General features: G+C 49.5%; 2 protein-coding genes across 2 annotated transcripts in view; one reads left to right on the top strand and one right to left on the bottom strand.

Moving 5' to 3' along the window:
• The window catches only part of LOC134799364 (kinesin-like protein Klp98A), a 53,795-nt gene that overhangs the window by 29,183 nt on the left and 4,404 nt on the right, over positions 1-20,208 (top strand). The window contains exons 23-27 of the mRNA XM_063771774.1: positions 10,737-10,903; positions 11,114-11,276; positions 11,469-11,511; positions 11,952-12,118; positions 17,776-17,964. Of these exons, the coding sequence (XP_063627844.1) occupies positions 10,737-10,903; positions 11,114-11,276; positions 11,469-11,511; positions 11,952-12,118; positions 17,776-17,964 (729 nt within the window). The remainder of the gene's footprint in view (positions 1-10,736; positions 10,904-11,113; positions 11,277-11,468; positions 11,512-11,951; positions 12,119-17,775; positions 17,965-20,208) is intronic.
• LOC134799350 (uncharacterized) lies at positions 2,454-8,854 on the bottom strand. Its single transcript, XM_063771759.1, has 2 exons — positions 7,598-8,854; positions 2,454-3,408 (listed from the first exon to the last, which is right to left on the bottom strand). Coding segments are annotated over exons 1-2 (873 nt in total). The 5' UTR covers positions 7,599-8,854; the 3' UTR covers positions 2,454-2,536.

The following is a 20,208-nucleotide window of genomic DNA, read 5'->3' as shown; positions in this document are numbered from 1 at the left end:
CTCACATCACTTCAGTGTCAAGCCACTCCCTGCCAGTGCTGCGTCTCACTTGCCCGTCGAACCTCTGACGCAGTGTCCACGCTCAGAGACCGCAGAACGCAGTAACATCACGGCTGATGATGTAGCCAAGGTCGTCAGACAAATGAAGCGAGGCAAGTCTCCGGGTTTTGATGAGCTGAGTGTGGAGCATGTACTTTACGCTGGCGACAGAGTGTTTGGTTTATTAGCTGCCTTGTATAATCAATGTCTTGACTTTGGGTACCTACCCGAGAAACTTGTGAAGACCGTGGTAGTTCCTGTGCCAAAAAATAGAACGGGTGATCTTTCAAGTATCAAAAATTACAGACCGATTTCCTTAGGTACAATTCTAGGTAAAATACTTGAAAGGTTAATACACCCAGAATTGCAACGCAATATGTGTGTAGATGATGCCCAGTTTGGTTTTCGTCCCGGCCTCTCAACAGATTCTGCGATTTTCAGTCTTAAAAGCACGGTTAACTACTATTTGGCGCGGGAAACCTCAGTACATGCCTGTTTTCTAGATCTTAGTAGAGCTTTTGACCTAGTTAACTTGAAGTTGCTATGGGAGAAACTTGCTAAATCTAAAGTGCCTCCAAAAATCGTGAATCTGTTGAGGTACTGGTACGAGAACCAATCAAACTGTGTAAGGTGGGGCGACACAACCTCTAATGAATATATATTAGAGTGTGGAGTACGCCAAGGAGGCCTGACTTCGCCGGACCTCTTCAGTCTATACGTGAACGACCTGATTGTTGAGCTGAGAGGAACCAGAGTGGGCTGTCATATAGGCACTACATGTACAAATAATTTTAGCTATGCCGATGACATGGTGCTTCTCAGCCCATCAATCAGGGGCCTAAGAAGACTTCTGACGGTGTGTGAGCAATATGCTCATAGCCATGGTCTGAAGTATAACGTTCTAAAGACTAAAAAGATGGTATTTAAGTCAGGGAGAGGTCCGACGAATGTCCCGCCAGTGTATTTGGATGGAGCACAAGTGGAAAGAGTGAAAGAGTTCCGGTACCTCGGACATTTGCTCACGGAGGGTCTGCTGGATGATGAAGACATCGAGCGGGAGCGCAGGGCTTTGGCCGTGCGGTGCAACATGCTTGCGCGTAGATTCGTACGTTGTAGTGATGAAGTGAAGGTGACATTGTTTAGGGCATATTGTTTATGCTTCTATACATGTCAGCTCTGGAGCAGATTCACAAGACGTGCGATTAATAAAATTAGAGTGCAGTATAATGACGCATACCGCATTCTAATGAAGCTACCAAGATACTGCAGCGCGTCGACCATGTTTGCCGAGGCCGAAGTCCCTGACTTTTTTGCTATCATTCGCTCCCGCGTCGCTTCCCTTTGGAGTCGCCTAAGATCATCTGACAACAGTATTCTCCGTGAGCTGTCCGGGTATCTGGACAATCCTATATATAAATACTGGATATCCGTGCACCGTGAGAGGAACAGGAAGTGACGATCCTGACCGTGACTGCCTAATTATTATTAATTTTAGGTATTTTTTTGCGTGTATTTTACATTTTTATGCTTTGTATTTTTGTATTTTTACACTGTACTTAATTGTTTAAAATGGGTGTTTACCTGTCAATAAAGAACTATTATTATTATTATTTGTATGTCTTTCCCATCACGGAACAATGGTATTCCGGACCTTTGGGAGGCGTGCGCGGAGCCGAAGCCAACACGTAGAGGCCCTTTTGACACTTTAATGAAATGTAAGGGGTACACCGAGCGGAGGCTGCCCTTGCCCGTGTCATGGGACGCACGCAGAGGCAGCACCCGCCAGGGTGTAAGGACTATTGAGAGTTGATGGAATCTAAAATGAACTAGGTTATTGGGTGAAAGCGATGGACTAAGAACTGAGCTATGGGGTAAAAAACCGGACGCCTGCCTAATAAAACGGTATGCAATTTTATTTCCGGCAGACGGTGACTCGCCCTCACAAGATGGGCCCCCACAAAAAGCGACATCTAGGATGGCTCAAGGGCAACACCGGTGTGAGCGGCTCAGGGGTGTCGAGAGGTGTGCGCCGCTTTCTACCCAGTGGCTGTTAACAGCCACTGTGCCAACTCGCGTCTTATGCATATTTCACTTCCACCCCTGGAGCTTATAGCTCTAACGACTCCACTCTGGCCGGCCGGCTAAGGCAAGCCAGAGGCAGAGAATCCTGTCCCACCCACCCTCCTTGCGGGTAACAGAACTCTCCAGGAGCACTCGGGTACGTGAGGTCGCTAATCCCCAACAGCTCGCCACAAGCTGCCCTGCGTTGACTGATTGCACTGGTAAAACCAGCGGGCGATGGGGTCGTCACATCCCTACGCCTTATTATTATTATTCTCTTTATTCAATTAGGGTCTTAGGTTAGGGTTTTACAATGTGAGTATAAAAGTAAAATATAAAAACACTTACAAAACGATAAAAAATAAATATAAACACATTATAAAAAACCTAACCTAGGGTGCCGCCAGCAGCGGGGCAAGTCCCAAGCTACCGGTGGTCAGGGCCGCAGAGAGAGGAACCGGCGGACTATCCGCGCCGTGTCCAAGATCACCGCCTTCTGCATCTGACCCTTGATCCAACCACCTAGCGAGAGTCTCTCAAGATGTTGGTCGAGACTCTTCGCTATTAGACCGTTCACTGAAACGACTATCGGGACAATGATCGTCAAATCAACATCCCACATGGCGGTTATCTCGTGAGCCAAGTCTAGGTACTTACTGGACTTGTCCTTCTCGGCCTTCACGAGATTCTCATCATGGGGGATGGTGATGTCAACGAGCACAGCCCGACGTTGCGATCGATCTATTATCACTATGTCAGGCTTATTGGCTACAATAGTCCTGTCAGTGATGATAGATCGATCCCAATAGAGCATGGCACGACCATTCTCGAGAACAGGCGCAGGTAAGTACTTGTAGTACGGTACTTCGCGGTCCACAAGGCCATATAGAAGAGCAAGTTGCTGGTGAATAATCCTGGCTACGAGATTATGTCTGTGCAAGTACTCGCCGTTAGCAAGATGAGAACACCCGGAAATGATATGCCTGAGTGACTCTCCGGGACGGCGGCATGCCCGACAAATGTCGACCGTACCGTCCTTCAAGATATATTTCCGATAGTTGTTCGTCATCATCACTTCGTCCGCAATTGCACAGGCAAAACCCTCGGTTTCTCCGAAGAGGTCCCCGAATCGTAACCAGTTCACCGACGCGAGCAGGTCCACATCGGGTCCCGTGAGGGCCTTGTAGAACCGCCCGTGTAGCACCTTACTCTCCCATGCCGCCTTGCGATCCGCAGTACTTAGTACCACAGGTTTGCGCCAGTTCTCGTTTGCCAAGGAGAGCGGCGTGAGGTTCCTGTCTACTGCCACTACATCACGATGCATTCCACACTCGTTGTTAAGGAAATAATTCCTGAGATTGTACACCTCGCGGTTATGGAGATCCTTGGCGTTTAGGAAGCCTCGGCCTCCACACTTCCGTGGGATGTACAATCTCATAACTGACGAGCGTGGGTGTAGCATGCGATGTGCGGTGAGCAGTGACCGGACCCTCCGATCCAGGGCGTCGAGCTCGGTCTGAGTCCACCTTAGTATGCCAAAGGAGTATGTGAGTAGGGGCATTACCCAGGCGTTGAAGGCGCGCACTTTATTGCCTCCTGACAAAAGACTGTTAAGGACTTTTGTGAGCCGACTGAAGAAGCGCTCCTTCACCGACCGTCTAATACCCTCGTCCTCCATACCCAACGACTGTGACATACCAAGGTATTTATAGGTTTCTGATTCAGAGATAGATCTGAAAGACATTGTCTCAGAGAGTTGTAAATTTGTTGAATTTACAACCCTCCCCCGCTGTACATACATAACCGCACATTTATCGACACCAAACTCCATGTTGATGGCACTACTGAAGACTTCGGTGATTTTCAGTAGTTCCAACAAGTCTTGGCTATTTGGTGCAAATAATTTGAGGTCATCCATGTACAGAAGGTGAGAGATGACTTCACCCTCTCTCCGAAGCCGGCAACCTAGTCCCAAATCCTTCAGCAGGGTGCTGAGGGGATTCAAAGCTAGGCAGAACCACAGGGGACTCAGACTGTCGCCCTGAAAGATTCCTCGCTCAATCCTTATAAAATCCTGCGGGCCAGGGCGGTCATCCCCGCCTCCTGGTTGACGAAGGACTGTGGTCCATTGCCCCATACACGCGCTTAGGAAGACTCTCAAAGCTGTATCAACTTTATACAACTCTAAGACCCTCCCCAACCATGAATGGGGCACCGAATCATAGGCCTTCTTGTAGTCAATCCAAGCGGCTGAGAGGGCACCCTTGTTCCGCCGGATTTGTTGGCAGATGGTCATGTCTATAAGGAGGAGCTCTTTAGTACCACGGGACCCAACCCTACATCCATTTTGAGCGGAAGCCAGAATATTGTTTGCGACAATGTGCGCGTTGATTTTTGCTCTCAAAATGGATGTAAGGAGCTTGTAGAGTGTAGGCAAGCATGTGATGGGTCTGTAGTTCTTAGCTTCCGTGGTACTACCGGACTTATAGAGCAGGAAGGTGACACCAGTTGTTAAGGAAGGTGGGAGAGAACCAAGCTCGAGGGCTTGTTGAAATTGTGCTGCCAAGCAGGAGTGCGAGCATCGGAACCACTTTAGCCAGAAGTTGTGCAATCCATCCGGCCCAGGACTTTTCCAGTTCTGGGCCGTGCGGATGGCACAACTGACGTCATCGGGGCTGATGGTGACTGCCCCCATAGGTTCGATGGACTCGCAGTCACGCTCGACAACACTCATCCAACTCCCCTCGGTGTGTCCGACAGGCACCGACCAGATGCTACGCCAGAAGTCAGTCATGGCAGTAGCATCCGGCGGCTGCGTGTCGGGCGTACGAAGGTTGGTTTCCTCCCACTTTCGGTACACCTTCCTTTGGTCACTTTGAAAAAGGCGATTCTGCTGGAATCGATCCACACGCTCTCTGTAGCGGCGAATACGGTTTGCCCATGCATAGACTTTCTGCTTTAGAAAGTCGATGCGCTCTGTGACATTGGCCATGTAGTCGCGGGGCCTGATATCCGTCCCCGCGAACGCCTGGTTCACAAAGCGCATTACTCGGGGGCGATTGTTGCCCCCCCTGAAGCAGATCAGCTTTGCGATGAGAGTCCTAAACGAGCTGATACGTCGCTCGATCCGCGCTTGCCATGCAGGGACACCTCCGACGGTCCTAGGTGCACGTTCAGCGTCCGGGAACTTGACGCGAGCAACACGGCACGCCGCGATGGCTCCGCAGTACATGATCGAGTGCGTATCATCTAAATCTTTACTAGTCCGTAAATGTGGCTCTAGTAAAGCGTTTAGGGCTCCCATTAGTGCTAGATTGCGTCTATTCATAGGCAGACGTGGTAATCGGGGCCTAGAGTTGGTTGTGGCGCGATACTGCGTAATCGCCTCTTCCAAAGTCCTCCTCAGTTGCTCATTAGCAGTTGTACTCACATTCTGACTCGCGAAGTCCCCCTCGTCGGTACAGAAATCAACCCGTGGCGCCCCCGGTGCCAGGTCGGGTGCGGGCACCGGATCCGGCGACGTGGCGGGCAGATCTCGCACCGAGGTGGAGTCCGCGCGAGCAGAGAGAGCCTCCTGGCGAAGCCGATCAAGTGTCGCGTCATCCAAGCGCTTTAGCCGCTGAATGACGCGCACCTGATCCGATAATCGCTGCTCCGACACGGTGATGGTTGGTTCAAGAGTCTGAAACAGAGGCAGTATTCTCGAACGGTAGGCGGATAGCTGTGTTCCCCCCTCTGTAGCCCCATAATAGGCGCGCATGACATTCTCGTTCATGTCTCGAGTCCATCGCATGCGTCGCACTATACCACCGGTAGCGGGAGCCGTGGGCGGGGCAGGATGTCCCGCAGGCCCCAAGCGTGCCGGCAGCGGTGGCCGTCCTCGTCGCGCAGGTGGTCGTGGCGGCGGCGGCGGCGGCCCGCTCTCGTCACTGGACCCGTCTGTGTCAGGCGCCGTTGCGAACTCGTCGCCTGACGACGTTGTGGACGCGGAACTGGACGGAGCGGGCGGGGGTGGTGGTCGTGCGTTGTTGGTCGACTCCGCTGCACGTCTTTGACTCCTCGTAATCATTCTTTGCGTACGTTATTTACTGTTTTGCCGTAATATTGCGTTGACCGTTTTGTCAAACAAATGTCATGTCCGTGGCGTGTGTATGGAATTTGAGTCACACGTATTTTATAGTTGATATTTTATATTTCCACATATTTAGCCAGGTCAAAGGCTCATTTGATGGCAAAATACACAATAGTTTTAACAATAAAAACGTATAAAAATATAATTATAGCAAATAAAATTTACGAGACGTCTGTCATTGTCAGAGCGGTTTTTTTTTTTTTTTTTTTTTTTTTTATTATTATTCTCTTTATTCATTTCTCATCTTAAGTTAGGTTATTTATAATATGAATATAAAAGTAAAATATAAAAACACTTACAAAACAATAAAAATTAATATAAACACATTATAAAAAACCTAACCTAGGGTGCCGCCAGCAGCGGGGCAAGGCCCAAGCTACCGGTGGTCAGGGCTGCAGAGAGAGGAACCGGCGGACTATCCGCGCCGTGTCCAAGATCACCGCCTTCTGCATCTGACCCTTGATCCAACCACCTAGCGAGAGTCTCTCAAGGTGTTGGTCGAGACTCTTCGCTATTAGACCGTTTACTGAAACGACTATCGGGACAATGATCGTCGAATCAACATCCCACATGGCTGTTATCTCGTGAGCCAAGTCTAGGTACTTACTGGACTTGTCCTTCTCGGCTTTCACGAGATTCTCATCATGGGGGATGGTGATGTCAACGAGCACGGCCCGACGTTGCGATCGATCTATTATCACGATGTCAGGCTTATTGGCTACAATAGTCCTGTCAGTGATGATAGATCGATCCCAATAGAGCGTGGCACGACCATTCTCGAGAACAGGCGCAGGTAAGTACTTGTAGTACGGTACTTCGCGGTCCACAAGGCCGTATAGAAGAGCAAGTTGCTGGTGAATAATCCTGGCTACGAGATTATGTCTGTGCAAGTACTCGCCGTTAGCAAGATGAGAACAACCGGAAATGATATGCCTGAGTGACTCTCCGGGACGGCGGCATGCCCGACAAATGTCGACCGTACCGTCCTTCAGGATATATTTCCGATAGTTGTTCGTCATCATCACTTCGTCCGCAATTGCACAGGCAAAACCCTCGGTTTCTCCGAAGAGGTCCCCGAATCGTAACCAGTTCACCGACGCGAGCAGGTCCACGTCGGGTCCCGTGAGGGCCTTGTAGAACCGCCCGTGTAGCACCTTACTCTCCCATGCCGCCTTGCGATCCGCAGTACTTAGTACCACAGGTTTGCGCCAGTTCTCGTTTGCCAAGGAGAGCGGCGTTAGGTTCCTGTCTACTGCCACCACATCACGATGCATCCCACACTCGTTGTTAAGGAAATAATTCCTGAGATTGTACACCTCGCGGTTATGGAGATCCTTGGCATTTAGGAAGCCTCGGCCTCCACACTTCCGTGGGATGTACAATCTCATAACTGACGAGCGTGGGTGTAGCATACGATGTGTGGTGAACAGTGATCGGACCCTCCGATCCAGGGCGTCCAGCTCGGTCTGAGTCCACCTTAGTATGCCAAAGGAGTATGTGAGTAGGGGCATTACCCAGGCGTTGAAGGCGCGCACTTTGTTGCCTCCTGACAAAAGACTGTTTAGGACTTTTGTGAGCCGACTGAAAAAGCGCTCCTTCACCGACCGTCTAATACCCTCATCCTCAATACCCAACGACTGTGACATACCAAGGTATTTATAGGTTTCTGATTCAGAGATAGATCTGAAAGACATTGTCTCAGAGAGTTGTAAATTTGTTGAATTTACAACCCTCCCCCGCTGTACATGCATAACCGCACATTTATCGATACCAAATTCCATGTTGATGGCATTACTGAAGACTTCGGTGGTTTTCAGTAGCTCCAACAAGTCTTGGCTATTTGGTGCAAATAATTTGAGGTCATCCATGTACAGAAGGTGAGAAATGACTTCACCCTCTCTCTGAAGCCGGCAACCTAGTCCCAAATCTTTCAGCAGGGTGCTGAGGGGATTCAGAGCTAGGCAGAACCACAGAGGACTCAGACTGTCGCCCTGAAAGATTCCTCGCTCAATCCTTATAAAATCCTGCGGGCCAGGGCGGTCATCCCCGCCTCCTGGTTGACGAAGGACTGTGGTCCACTGCCTCATACACGTGCTTAGGAAGGCTCTCAAAGCTGCATCAACTTTATACAACTCTAAGACCCTCCCCAACCATGAATGAGGCACCGAATCATAGGCCTTCTTGTAGTCAATCCAAGCGGCTGAGAGGGCCCCCCTGTTCCGTCGGATTTGTTGGCAGATGGTCATGTCTATAAGGAGGAGCTCTTTAGTACCACGGGACCCAACCCTACATCCATTTTGAGCGGAAGCCAGAATATTGTTTGCAACAATGTGCGCGTTGATTTTTGCTCTCAAAATGGATGTAAGGAGCTTGTATAGTGTAGGCAAGCATGTGATGGGTCTGTAGTTCTTCGCTTCCGTGGTACTACCGGACTTATAGAGCAGGAAGGTGACACCAGTTGTTAAGGAAGGTGGAAGAGAACCAAGCTCGAGGGCTTGTTGAAATTGTGCTGCCAAGCGCGAGTGCGAGCATCGGAACCACTTTAGCCAGAAGTTGTGCAATCCATCCGGCCCAGGACTTTTCCAGTTCTGGGCCGTGCGGATGGCACAACTCACGTCATCGGGGCTGATGATGACTGCCCCCATGGGTTCGATGGACTCGCACTCATGCTCGACAACACTCATCCAACTCCCCTCGGTGTGCCCGGCAGGCACCGACCAGATGCTACGCCAGAAGTCAGTCGTGGCAGTAGCATCCGGCGGCTGCGTGTCGGGCGTACGAAGGTTGGCTTCCTCCCACCTTCGGTACACTTTCCTTTGGTCACTTTGAAAAAGGCGATTCTGCTGGAATCGATCCACACGCTCTCTGTAGCGGCGAATACGGTTTGCCCATGCATAGACTTTTTGCTTTAGAAAGTCGATGCGCTCTGTGACATTGGCCATGTAGTCGCGGGGCCCGATATCCGTCCCCGCGAACGCCTGGTTCACAAAGCGCATTACTCGGGGGCGATTGTTGCCCCCCCTGAAGCAGATCAGCTTTGCGATGAGAGTCCTAAACGAGCTGATACGTCGCTCGATCCGCACTTGCCATGCAGGGACACCACCGACGGTCCTAGGTGCACGTTCAGCGTCCGGAAACTTGACGCGAGCAACACGGCACGCCGCGATGGCTCCGCAGTACATGATCGAGTGCGTATCATCTAAATCTTTACTAGTCCGTAAATATGGCTCTAGTAAAGCGTTTAGGGCTCCCATTAGCGCTAGATTGCGTCTATTCATAGGCAGACGTGGTAATCGTGGCCTAGAGTTGGTTGTGACGCGATACTGTGTAATCGCCTCTTCCAAAGTCCTCCTCAGTTGCTCATTAGCAGTCGTACTCACATTCTGACTCGCGAAGTCCCCCTCGTCGGTACAGAAATCAACCCGTGGCGCCTCCGGTGCCAGGTCGGGTACGGGCACCGGATCCGGCGACGTGGCGGGTAGATCTCGCACCGAGGTGGAGTCCGCGCGAGCAGAGAGAGCCTCCTGGCGAAGTCGATCAAGTGTCGCGTCATCCAAGCGCTTTAGCCGCTGAATGACGCGCACCTGATCCGATAATCGCTGCTCCGACACGGTGATGGTGGGTTCAAGAGTCTGAAACAAAGGCAGTATTCTCGAACGATAGGCGGACAGCTGTGTTCCCCCCTCTGTAGCCCCATAATAGGCGCGCATGACATTCTCGTTCATGTCTCGAGTCCATCTCATGCGTCGCACTATACCACCGGTAGCGGGAGCCGTGGGCGGGGCAGGATGTCCCGCAGGCCCCAAGCGTGCCGGCAGCGGTGGCCGCCCTCGTCGCGCAGGTGGTCGTGGCGGCGGCGGCGGCGGCCCACTCTCGTCACTGGACCCGTCTGTGTCAGGCGCCGTTGCGAACTCGTCGCCTGACGACGATGTGGACGAGGAAGTGGACGAGGCGGGCGGGGGTGGTGGGCGTGCGCTAGTTGTTACCGCTTTAGTTCGACTTCTTGTTATCATTTCTAATTGCCTGGTTTTGCCGCTGGTGTATGACAAATGTCAACACGGTAGTAACGACTGCAACCCATGGTCGTGGTTTTTAATACTCAATTATATGAGTTGTCCGCAATTATTATTATTATTATTATTATAAGAATTACGGTTCGAAATCGAATGACTAGAAAGGAATGTCAAATGGTTAAAGGGTTAAGATACTACATTGAAAAGAATTATACAGTTACGCTTCCTGGAGTTGCAAGTGTCTGTAGGCTGCCTTAACCGCCTACCATCACTTAGTGCTTGTCATCGAAGTGGTATGAGAAACGTAGTCGTATTAAAAGAAAATTTCTCGCTGTTAGACTTTTAAGAGTATTTATAAGTCGATGCGTCTCTCATCATTAGTCATGGAAAATGGGAATAGAAAGACGAGAGTATTTTGCACTATTGTGTTGTATTCTAATCTCTAAATATTTGTTATAAATCTACTTTTTACTAATTTATTTCTGTGTCAGGTGCTACAAGACCTGCAAAAGAAGTACGTCCGTCTAGAGATGGCCTTACAATACTCGTTCTTTGACAACGGCAAGAGCAACGGACGCTCCACGGTCACTCCCATACAAGAGATGCCTTCGCTCACGCTGAGCGAAAGCGATGTGCTCGCTGATCCACCTAACGACAGGTAATGTGCTTTATTACAATGATATACGGTTTAGAATTGTTTACAGGATTAACCAAAGGTGGCGTAACTGTAGATGGGAGCTCAAGAGCGTACTTTTTATTTCTGCGAAGAGTCCGTTTTAGACTACAAGATGGCAGACCATACAACGTCCACAATCCCAATATTCTAGTAATTCTAGTAATTCAATCTAATTATTATTTCCACATACAGGTTAAAAGACACAGAAATCGAAGCATCCGACAACGTGTCGACATCCAACGACGAGACGGTAGAGTCCTGGGACGGCATCGACGACCCTTTACGGCGCGCGGCGCGGACGCATATAGAGCCCGAGCCTAATGGGAACGAGCTTATAGTAGACTTGCCGACACCGGTGAGTTACACTATACACCTTACTGCATTGACATAAGGTTCACTAATTAAAACTGTACGTCTATGAGAAAGCGGGATCCTGGGCCGGAGACTTGAATGAAACTAGTACATAGTTATATTGTATACCATTTTGACTGAATCTACTTTGGCAATTAGGAACATTTTTGTTTACATATTTTTGAAATTGTTCCAGGACCCTACGGCCACAGTCGGTCTTATGCACCCCATCGATTTTAGTAAGTTTTTTTTACATTTATTTTTGTAATTATCTAAGTTTTATGAAAATAGCTGAGCGAGCAACTGTCTTGGTTTTGATGTATAAAATAATGAAGTATCTAAGTTGCACCTGTTTGTAAATTCTACTCAAGGGGCTCTTTGTCGGCAATAGGTGTTATCCTTTCTATACTTGGTCAAGCATATCTTGTCAGTAGAATAAGGCGGCAAATTTGAAAAATCCCGGGTTAGCAACACTACGTTTGAATTGTTCGAAAATCGCGTGTTATATCTTATCTGTGGAACTGTTCTGTTTACATTTCATCGTTGTTTGATGTACATTGCTGCTCTTTGTTCGTTTCCTAGGGATACCATACTTTAGTTTGCTTTACGTTGCTACTGACATATCCAGCTTGACAGACTATAGTTGTTACTTCTGAAACAGTGAATTATTTTGAAACAGACTCGGTGGTGAGCATCCCCGGCTGGGTGACGCGCGGCGCGGGCGCGTCCACGCACCACGAGTACGAGGTGCGCATCCGCCTCGGGCCGCACCGCTGGGCGCTGCTGCGCCGCTACCGCCGGTTCCGGGACCTCTACCTCGCCATGCGGCGGACATACGGACCTAAGGTACGGTGAGCTGCGAAATTGCATGGAGAAATTATGAATGAATTCATTGATAAAGTCGCCATGCACTTTTGCGGCTGATGGTACATTTACATGCTTGCAAACCTTCCCTAAGGCCCAGTTGCACCAATCACATTTAGCGGAATGATCTACGTCACTCAGTAGTTAACTACGAAACTTCCCGTATAATATAAAAATTTTACCTTCCAATAAAATTGTTATTATGTTTCCTTCTACGTCAGAGGTCTCCATTGAGAGAGTAACGTCTCCGGTGTCCGATAGATGCCGCTAGCGTCTATGTAGTCGCTCCGCCCCACGCCGTGACGTAGTTCCGCTTCCCCTTCCTGCGAACTGTTACTCGCTTTCCGCGACTCGCCGCCATGACACATTGTTGAGGAGAAGTACCGTCGGCATAAAAGTAGCCTAGTAGCCTGCCAGGAAGGCATTACTCAGACCTCTGACGTAGAAGGAAACATAATAACAATTTTATTGGAAGGTAAAATTTTTATATTATGTGTTCCGTACTCTACGTCAGAGGTCTCCATTGAGACCTGTTTATTATCTCCTGGTGGCGAGTCAGCGGGCGCGCAAGCGTTAGGGCTACACCTACTGTCATAGAACTCAGAGAAAGAATAAATATATATACGCCTTATTGCAACCCATGAAATCACAGTGACTCGTTATAATGATGCATTACAGGAAATTGAGAATTTAAATTGTAATCCCAGGTTCGAATCTGACGTTAAACTGGTTTAAGAGATTTCTCATTCGAAATCGCATCCGATCCGCAGAATTTCGGCGATAGAATCGTCTGAAAAAGTCATGTTTCTAATTAACTTAAGCTAATTGGATAGTTTTCCAGCCAATTTAGTGAATAAGTACATCGTGGATCGAAAGCAATCGTAGGCGAGGCCGGCTTGGATGAGACTGTGGCTGGAAGAAATAGGCGCAGTGTCCCCTAACATTTTGTGTAATTCTCACAAGTTAACGTACCCAGACTACCTACTTACTGGGTCTATACTTTATTCCGGAGTCTCTAAGAGTCCAGTCGGTAAGACACGTTATCTGGTTTAGAGCCGAATTTCGGACACAAAATAATAGCGCGAAAGTTATCTATGCAATTGCCCGGGCTACAGAGTAGTAGAGTAAGGTCATTGACCCTGCGGCCTGATGCTAACAGTAAAAGAGCGGCAGCTCTTCTATATAGGTACGTTGTAGGGCTATTCAAGTTAGGGCAAGTAATTTTAATCAGATTTCTCGCGTCCCAAGCTGGTGGTTTGGGAGGCGCTGGTCTCGCTATTAATGGCGTTGGAAGAAGGCATAGTGTCCGATAGGCTTATGAACAAGTGTCGTTCTGAAAGCTAACATGGACAGTAGAAATAGGTGCCTGAGATAGCTCGTTACTTCACTGGATATTAGAGGTACCTGGCAATCAATCTTATTTTTGATGCACCATGAAGACCATTTCTACATTGTGGGTGTACAGGCGGCCTAGACAAGGCGACGATCTAAGGAGTGCTCCCGGTACTGGTTTTCTATACAAACACAGTACCAGAACCGGGAATACCCGGTTCTCGCCATACAAACTCAGTACCGGGAGCATCCCCCGGACGATCACTTGAGTTTCTTTCTGTCTCTTTATCACTCTTCCATATTAGTGAGACACTGACAGTTGCGTCTCGTTCGCTACGTAGCGTTAGCCCTTGGCATGTTGCATGCATGCGCCAGTCACGCCAGTAAGTACATCAAGCGGACGTCACTCCTGATCCCGCTAGCCCGGTGTTGGAGCGTCCTATCTGACAGGAGCTACGCCTCGATTCTTAAGGTCGTTGACTCGTTAGAAAGGGCGGTCTGACGTTGTGTTCACTAGGACCGCCAGTAAATTGCAAGCTTACCACAGCTGCGTGAAGGCTCTCCTCATCACGCCGTCACAGTAAACAGACTAGGCTGGGAGGTGGAGACATCCATGCCAAGTCGTATCACCGGCAGCTGCCAAACGCGTCGTGGTAGCAGTTCAAAGAGTCGGTTAAGAAATACCGTGGCACAGTGCGAGGGCTCTCGAAAGCGGAGGCCGGCCAACAGGGCGCCTATCAGGCGAAGATAGTCTCGGCGGCTTCTGGGCGCAGCGGCCCCTCGGGCGCGCAGTGACTTCTTGATAAACCGTCGCCCTCGGGAGTTGTACCGACCTGGTAAGTAGCAAGGAACCAGCGCGACCTGTAGACGGTCTGCTGGCATCAGCAGTTTTTGCGACAGCCGTAGTAACGGAAGGGATGTAGTGTCGCCGTCGTTTTATGTATACTGTAACGGTCCGGTTGTATGTTTGTAGGACACTTCTGTCGTCAGCGCTGCAGATGCGATTACTCTCCACTGAAAGGGCCTTACCTCGTACATTGTCTACCATTATTGGAGATTGTAACGGACTGCAGGCATAAGATGAGGAGGGAAGTGGCACGAGGTTTTCGGCAGCTGTCAGAAGTGTTGCTGGGGACTGCGAAGGTGTCACCTTCCTCCATGAACTAAAGTTTGCGAATTTAAGACTAAACAGGAGGCATTGAGTCTCATTTCTGCGAGGAACTCGGCAGCAAGGCAGGCCTGTATGTCACGAAAAAGAAAACTTTCAATCGGGGTGCTGTGCCGCGTGTCCCACGTGATGTCTAGGAGCGTGATGGTCTAATTCACTTTATCCGAAGAAACGCCTATATTGAGCTAGTATAGGGGTATGGTAGCATGCTTTTAAAGAAATCGAACTGATGAAATCAAGTCTAAAATCGATTTTGGCGCTTTGCGTAACAAAACTGTTTCGATAAAGTCGAAGACAGACAGATGGAAACTGCTGGAGTCCCCCTGGCCCCTTTCTCTTAGCACCGGAAACTCAAGCTTGTTCAGGCGCAGCGGGTTTATTTGTCCCATTTTGTTTATTAGGGGCTTGGCGAACGAGTTCGTCTTTGTAAGACGGAACTTAAGCTGGAGAGAGCGGGCAGCAGAGAGATAATTATGTGAGGTCTGCAGACCTTTTCGATGCCTTCAACCTCGGTTGTGAGCGGTCGCACAGGATCGTGTCGCAAAGCTGCTCTCCGGTTGGATCGCTCGCTGGCCTCGAGACGTTGTAGGACCCTCGAAGCGGCACGGCTCCTCGTCGATCAGCACCTTTATGAAGCTCAGGGACGCGACGTATTTTCCTCTGGGTATCGACAATCTTACCGCTTTCAACTCCGGGCAGTCGAGCCACGCTAGGACGAGGCTCCTAACGACCTTGCCTGCCGTCGCCATCCTTAACCGAAACCAAGAGTTTAGCGGTCTGTTCGTGCTGTGGCACCATAACTATATGCGCCTGCGTACCTCAATGGGACCATGTGGACAGGACAAAACTGATACCGTGGCGCCCAGCGTCTGCTTGGTGGGCAGCATCGGCGACGGGTAAGTTCGCGGTGGTATTCTTGCGAACAGAACATGGGCGCCATTGCAAGGGACGACATCGTCGTAGTTGTAGGTGGACAGCATCGGCGTGATTGTCGGCGCCATCATGGCAACCGCCGCCGCTCGGGAGGCGCCGGTGCGTAAGGTGAGAGGCGCCATCGTGGTGGCCGGCTCGAGAGGCACCGGTGCGTGGGGCGGGCGGCGCTATCATGGCGGCCGCCACTGGCTCAGGAGGCGCTGGTGCGTGAGGCGAGGACTCATCGTGGCGGCCCGCTCGAGAGGCGCTGTCGCGTGAGGCGGGTGGCACCATCGTGGCGGCCGCCGCCGCCGGCTCGGGTGGCGCCGGTGCGTGAGGCGAGAGGCGCCATCGTGGCGGCCAGCTCAGGAGGCACCAGTGCGTGAGGCGGCCGCCGCCAGGCTCGGGAGGCGCTGTTGTGTGAGGCGAGAGGCGCCATAGTGGCGGCCAGCTCGAGAGGCGCCGGTGCGTGAGGCAGGCGGCTTCATCGTGTCGGGCGGCGCCAAAGTGGTGGTCGTCACCACCGGCTCGGAAGGCGCCGGTGCGTGAAGCGAGAGGCGCCATCGTAGCGGCCAGCTCGGGAGGCACCGGTACGTAAGGCGGCCGCCGCCAGGCTCAGGTGGCGTTGGTGCGTGAGGCGCCATAGTAGCAGCTAGCTCGAAAGCCGTGAGGCGGGCGACGCCATCGTGGCGGCCGCTGCCGCCGGCTCGGGAGGCGCTGATACGTGAGGCGAGAGGCGCCATCGTGGCGGCCAGCTCGACAGGCGCCGGTGCACATGACGGACGTTACCTGCACGGGAGGCGCCGATGCGTGTGGCGGGCAGCGCCATCGTAGCGCTGTAGGCTGGCTCGTAGTTGCACGCATCATCACGGCGACACTTTGCCCTCGGCGGCTCCATCGTGGTGGCCTCCACCGGCGCGTAGGTCACCAGCGACATCATGACGGACGGCAGCCGACGGGCGAACGGCACCGCCGCTGTACTCGTAATGTGTGGCGGGCAGCGTTTCCACTGCTTCCACGTAACTTACCTTCCTTCCACATCGAGCAGTCGGGAGTCGCAGGAGCGGTCCGCTTTCGACGGGATCGAGAGGTCCGTGATCCACTCGCGCCGCGACCGCAGCAACAGGAGTGGGCGTGTGACGTGTCTCGGAGTCCCGCGGACTGGGAGCGCCCGCACCGCGACACCACTCCGCAGCGTCGCGGCGTCTCGGAGTCATCTCGGACGACAGCAGAAGAAAGTCGACGGCGCCGGCGCGGCGCGCGACACGGCGGGGGCGGGGGTGCCACGGGCGGGGGCTCCCTGTCGCGTCGCTTCTGAACGCCAAATAAAACTAGAATATCATTAAACTGGCTCACCGGATGGTTCGAGACAATCCAAACCTCCTTATCAGTCCTATTGAAGCGCGGCACCCAGCAGCAGCGCGCGCAGGCTGTCCGCCTCCGCGCCGCCCGGGCGCCGCGCCCGCCGCCGCAGGCACGACGCACGTTCCCTCTCCGAACGCGGAGCGACTGACGTTACCACTTGTTGATAAAAAACTACTGACGCACTTCCTACTTCGATCTCGAAAATGCGCGACCCGCCTGAGAACCGTGCCTGTCAAAGTAGGCATTTACGATGCGCAACTAACAACACGAGGTACTCCCAGGCTTGTTAACGGTAACGATTTTAGCAGCATGGTATGTAAAAAATAATTTAGCAAGAAAAATAAAAAGTGGGTAGAATCGAAAAGCACTTTCGATCGCGGGATCGCCAAAAGACTAATAATAGCGATCTCTGCTATATCTCACTATTTAATGGAACAAGCTTTAGTTCGGAAATTTTAAAGCACCATGCTGCAAAAATGTACGCAAAAAAAATTTGCGGACCATCGGACAAGACGGTCGACGAAACAATGTGTCATGGCGGCGAGTCGCGGAAAGCGAGTAACAGTTCGCAGGAAGGGGAAGCGGAACTACGTCACGGCGTGGGGCGGAGCGACTACATAGACGCTAGCGGCATCTATCGGACACCGGAGACGTTACTCTCTCAATGGAGACCTCTGACGTAGAGTACGGAACACATAATAATATTTAGCGAACGCTTTATCGGTGACAGACGGATCGGTGCAACCGACCCTAGGTGTTAAGAAATTCTTAATATAATAACGCGTTAACCGGAGTAAGATTTCTCTCGCTCGCGCCTGCATACTCATCACAAAATATTTCAATAACGATTTCCATTATGTAGGTGGCCTCGATCCCGTTCCCGTCGCGGCAGCTGTGGCAGTCGGAGGCGGTGGCTCGGGCGCGGCGCGGCGCGCTGGAGGCGTTCCTGCGGCGGCTGCTGGCGGTGTGCGCGCAGGACCGCCGCTGCCCGCTGCACTGCGCGCCGCTCACGCCGCACGCGCTCGTCTCCTTCTCGCCCTTCTTCCGACGGGTAAATAACTCTTAATATTTAAGGCTCATTTAGACATTTGCGAGTTTCATTACATTGCGGTTTTGATCGGTCGGTTAATTTGGACGTAACCAACAGCCCGCAATGTAACTAAAATCGCATGCGAGTTCGCGCGCCGTCTAAATCAGCCCTTAGTTATATTTTAGTGTATAGTTCCCTTCAACTATGACGATCCGAAGCGAGTTAATAGCTTAATGATTTAGTCAGATTTCTTTTTATTTTTAGCCTTAAAATCAATTGGTTAACTTTCAGCTGTTGTTTGCGACGACTGCGGTATAATGATTTAAGCGAAAACGTATGAGCGTTTTATTAACATTTATTTTCTACTCCCGTACTTTTATTTGTCATTTAAGGCGCGGTGTGTAGTAAAATGCTTTTTTGACACCATATTTACAGACTTTTACAAGGATTTCATGCATTATTTTCTAGTATGTATAACTTCAGTCCTTGAATTACGTTATTGCTTGTCAGAAACACGACGGCTCATTATTTTCTCGATAGAATCATAAGTTGAAAACATGCCTAACACTGTCTTTATTTCCTTATGTTAGAAGTACTACGACGAAAATGTATATGAAACTTACTTCAGTCGATAGCTTTTAAGTAAATCTTCATTATTGCTTGTCCTTTTATCGATACGTTAATTTTTTCATTCATCATTTGATGAATTCAACATTTTGCTAACTAAATTACACCCTACGCGGCAATACCTTGCGCCCATTCCTCACGCCAGTACGCCCGTGACCACTGTCGGCATCGGACCTATACTAGTTAAGCGGACGTTTCATAAAATGGGTAATCACAGTATAAATATGCAAATATGTTGTACACACAATGTTTTTCAACATACTTACGAAGAAAAGCAAAATAATTCTTAAATACGGTGACATTTCAGACATTCGTCCGTCATATTGTCATTTTATAACAAGTTGGGCAGCAAAAGCACACACCCATCTAACCAATCCGGAATTCAGTCACGATTGATAAATTGTGTAAGCATATTTTAAAAGGCTATAAAATTAATCAAATTGAATAATTTTTAAACATAGATATACAGGATTGAAATATGTGGGAGTGTTTAGTGTATGGTGGTAACCATTTCAACACTTTTAGTTTCCGAGTTACCTACATGCGTTTTTGTGGAAGTGGTCGAAAAATGGCTAGAGACGGACCAAACAAAGTCTGCAGCGGATTTGATAGCCCACGCAGTGCAAGTGTCATTTATACGTCATAATTTCATAGAAGTTTGACGTTTAAAATGACACTTTCACTGCGTGGGCTATCAAATCCGCTGCAGACTATTCTTGGTCTGACTCTATAATGGTTTTGTGTTTTTTTGGATTAGGTAATTTTACATCCTAAGGAAAATAAGTTTAAGTACAATTGATCACTCTAAACTTTTATCGTAATAAAAAAAATGCGAGAGTGTCATGGGACAATCGGTTGAAACGAAGTTAAGAAAGAGTCGTGACGGAAAACTCTTATACTTTTTTTCGCCTAGCCTCCATCCGCCAAGTCCGTACCGTGCGTTATGGAACTTTGTTCCAAAAAATGCTTTATTGCCATTTTTTATATAGTTGTTTTTATACCACACTGGTGGCAAGCAATCATACGACCCGCATTTACCCTAGCCTATGGACGCCTGCAACTACAGGGATGAGGCACATCATGCCAAATGTTGATTGATTTTGTGATATAGTCCTTATATATAAAATAAGGCTAATAAAGGAATACAAGACAAGTAACATTTCTGTTTATTTGAAAATATAATTTATTTGTAGCTCAAGAAAATTTTAAAAATATGCGGAAATAATTCGTGTAGTTGTGAAAATTGGTATAGTTATACCTTGTGATGTACAGATAGACATACTAAAAGTCCTCGAGGGTAGGGGGTGTGTGGAGGGTGTAGCGGGTACCATTGAAGATAAGAGGTTCTTTTTTTTCAATTTTTGCTCATATCTCGAATATCTGTATGAATAGCATTATAATTACTTCGGACAAAAGTAACAGATTTATGTATTCTTGCTTATTCTAAACAAAAATTTGATTTATGATGAACAATTACGAAAAAACGACGTTTTCTTAAATAGACTTTTTTATCTCTTTGTTAACTTTAACAACCCTAAAGTATTGATCGTAACGTAAAAATTAAAAATAACCAAATTTGTAGGAAATTTTTGTTATTGTTTTGTATGCTATTCGTACAGATATTCGAGATATGAGCAA

Source organism: Cydia splendana, chromosome 18 (genome assembly GCF_910591565.1).
Source record: "Cydia splendana chromosome 18, ilCydSple1.2, whole genome shotgun sequence".
Taxonomy (NCBI): domain Eukaryota; kingdom Metazoa; phylum Arthropoda; class Insecta; order Lepidoptera; family Tortricidae; genus Cydia; species Cydia splendana.
This window is presented reverse-complemented; position numbering and strand designations above follow the sequence as displayed.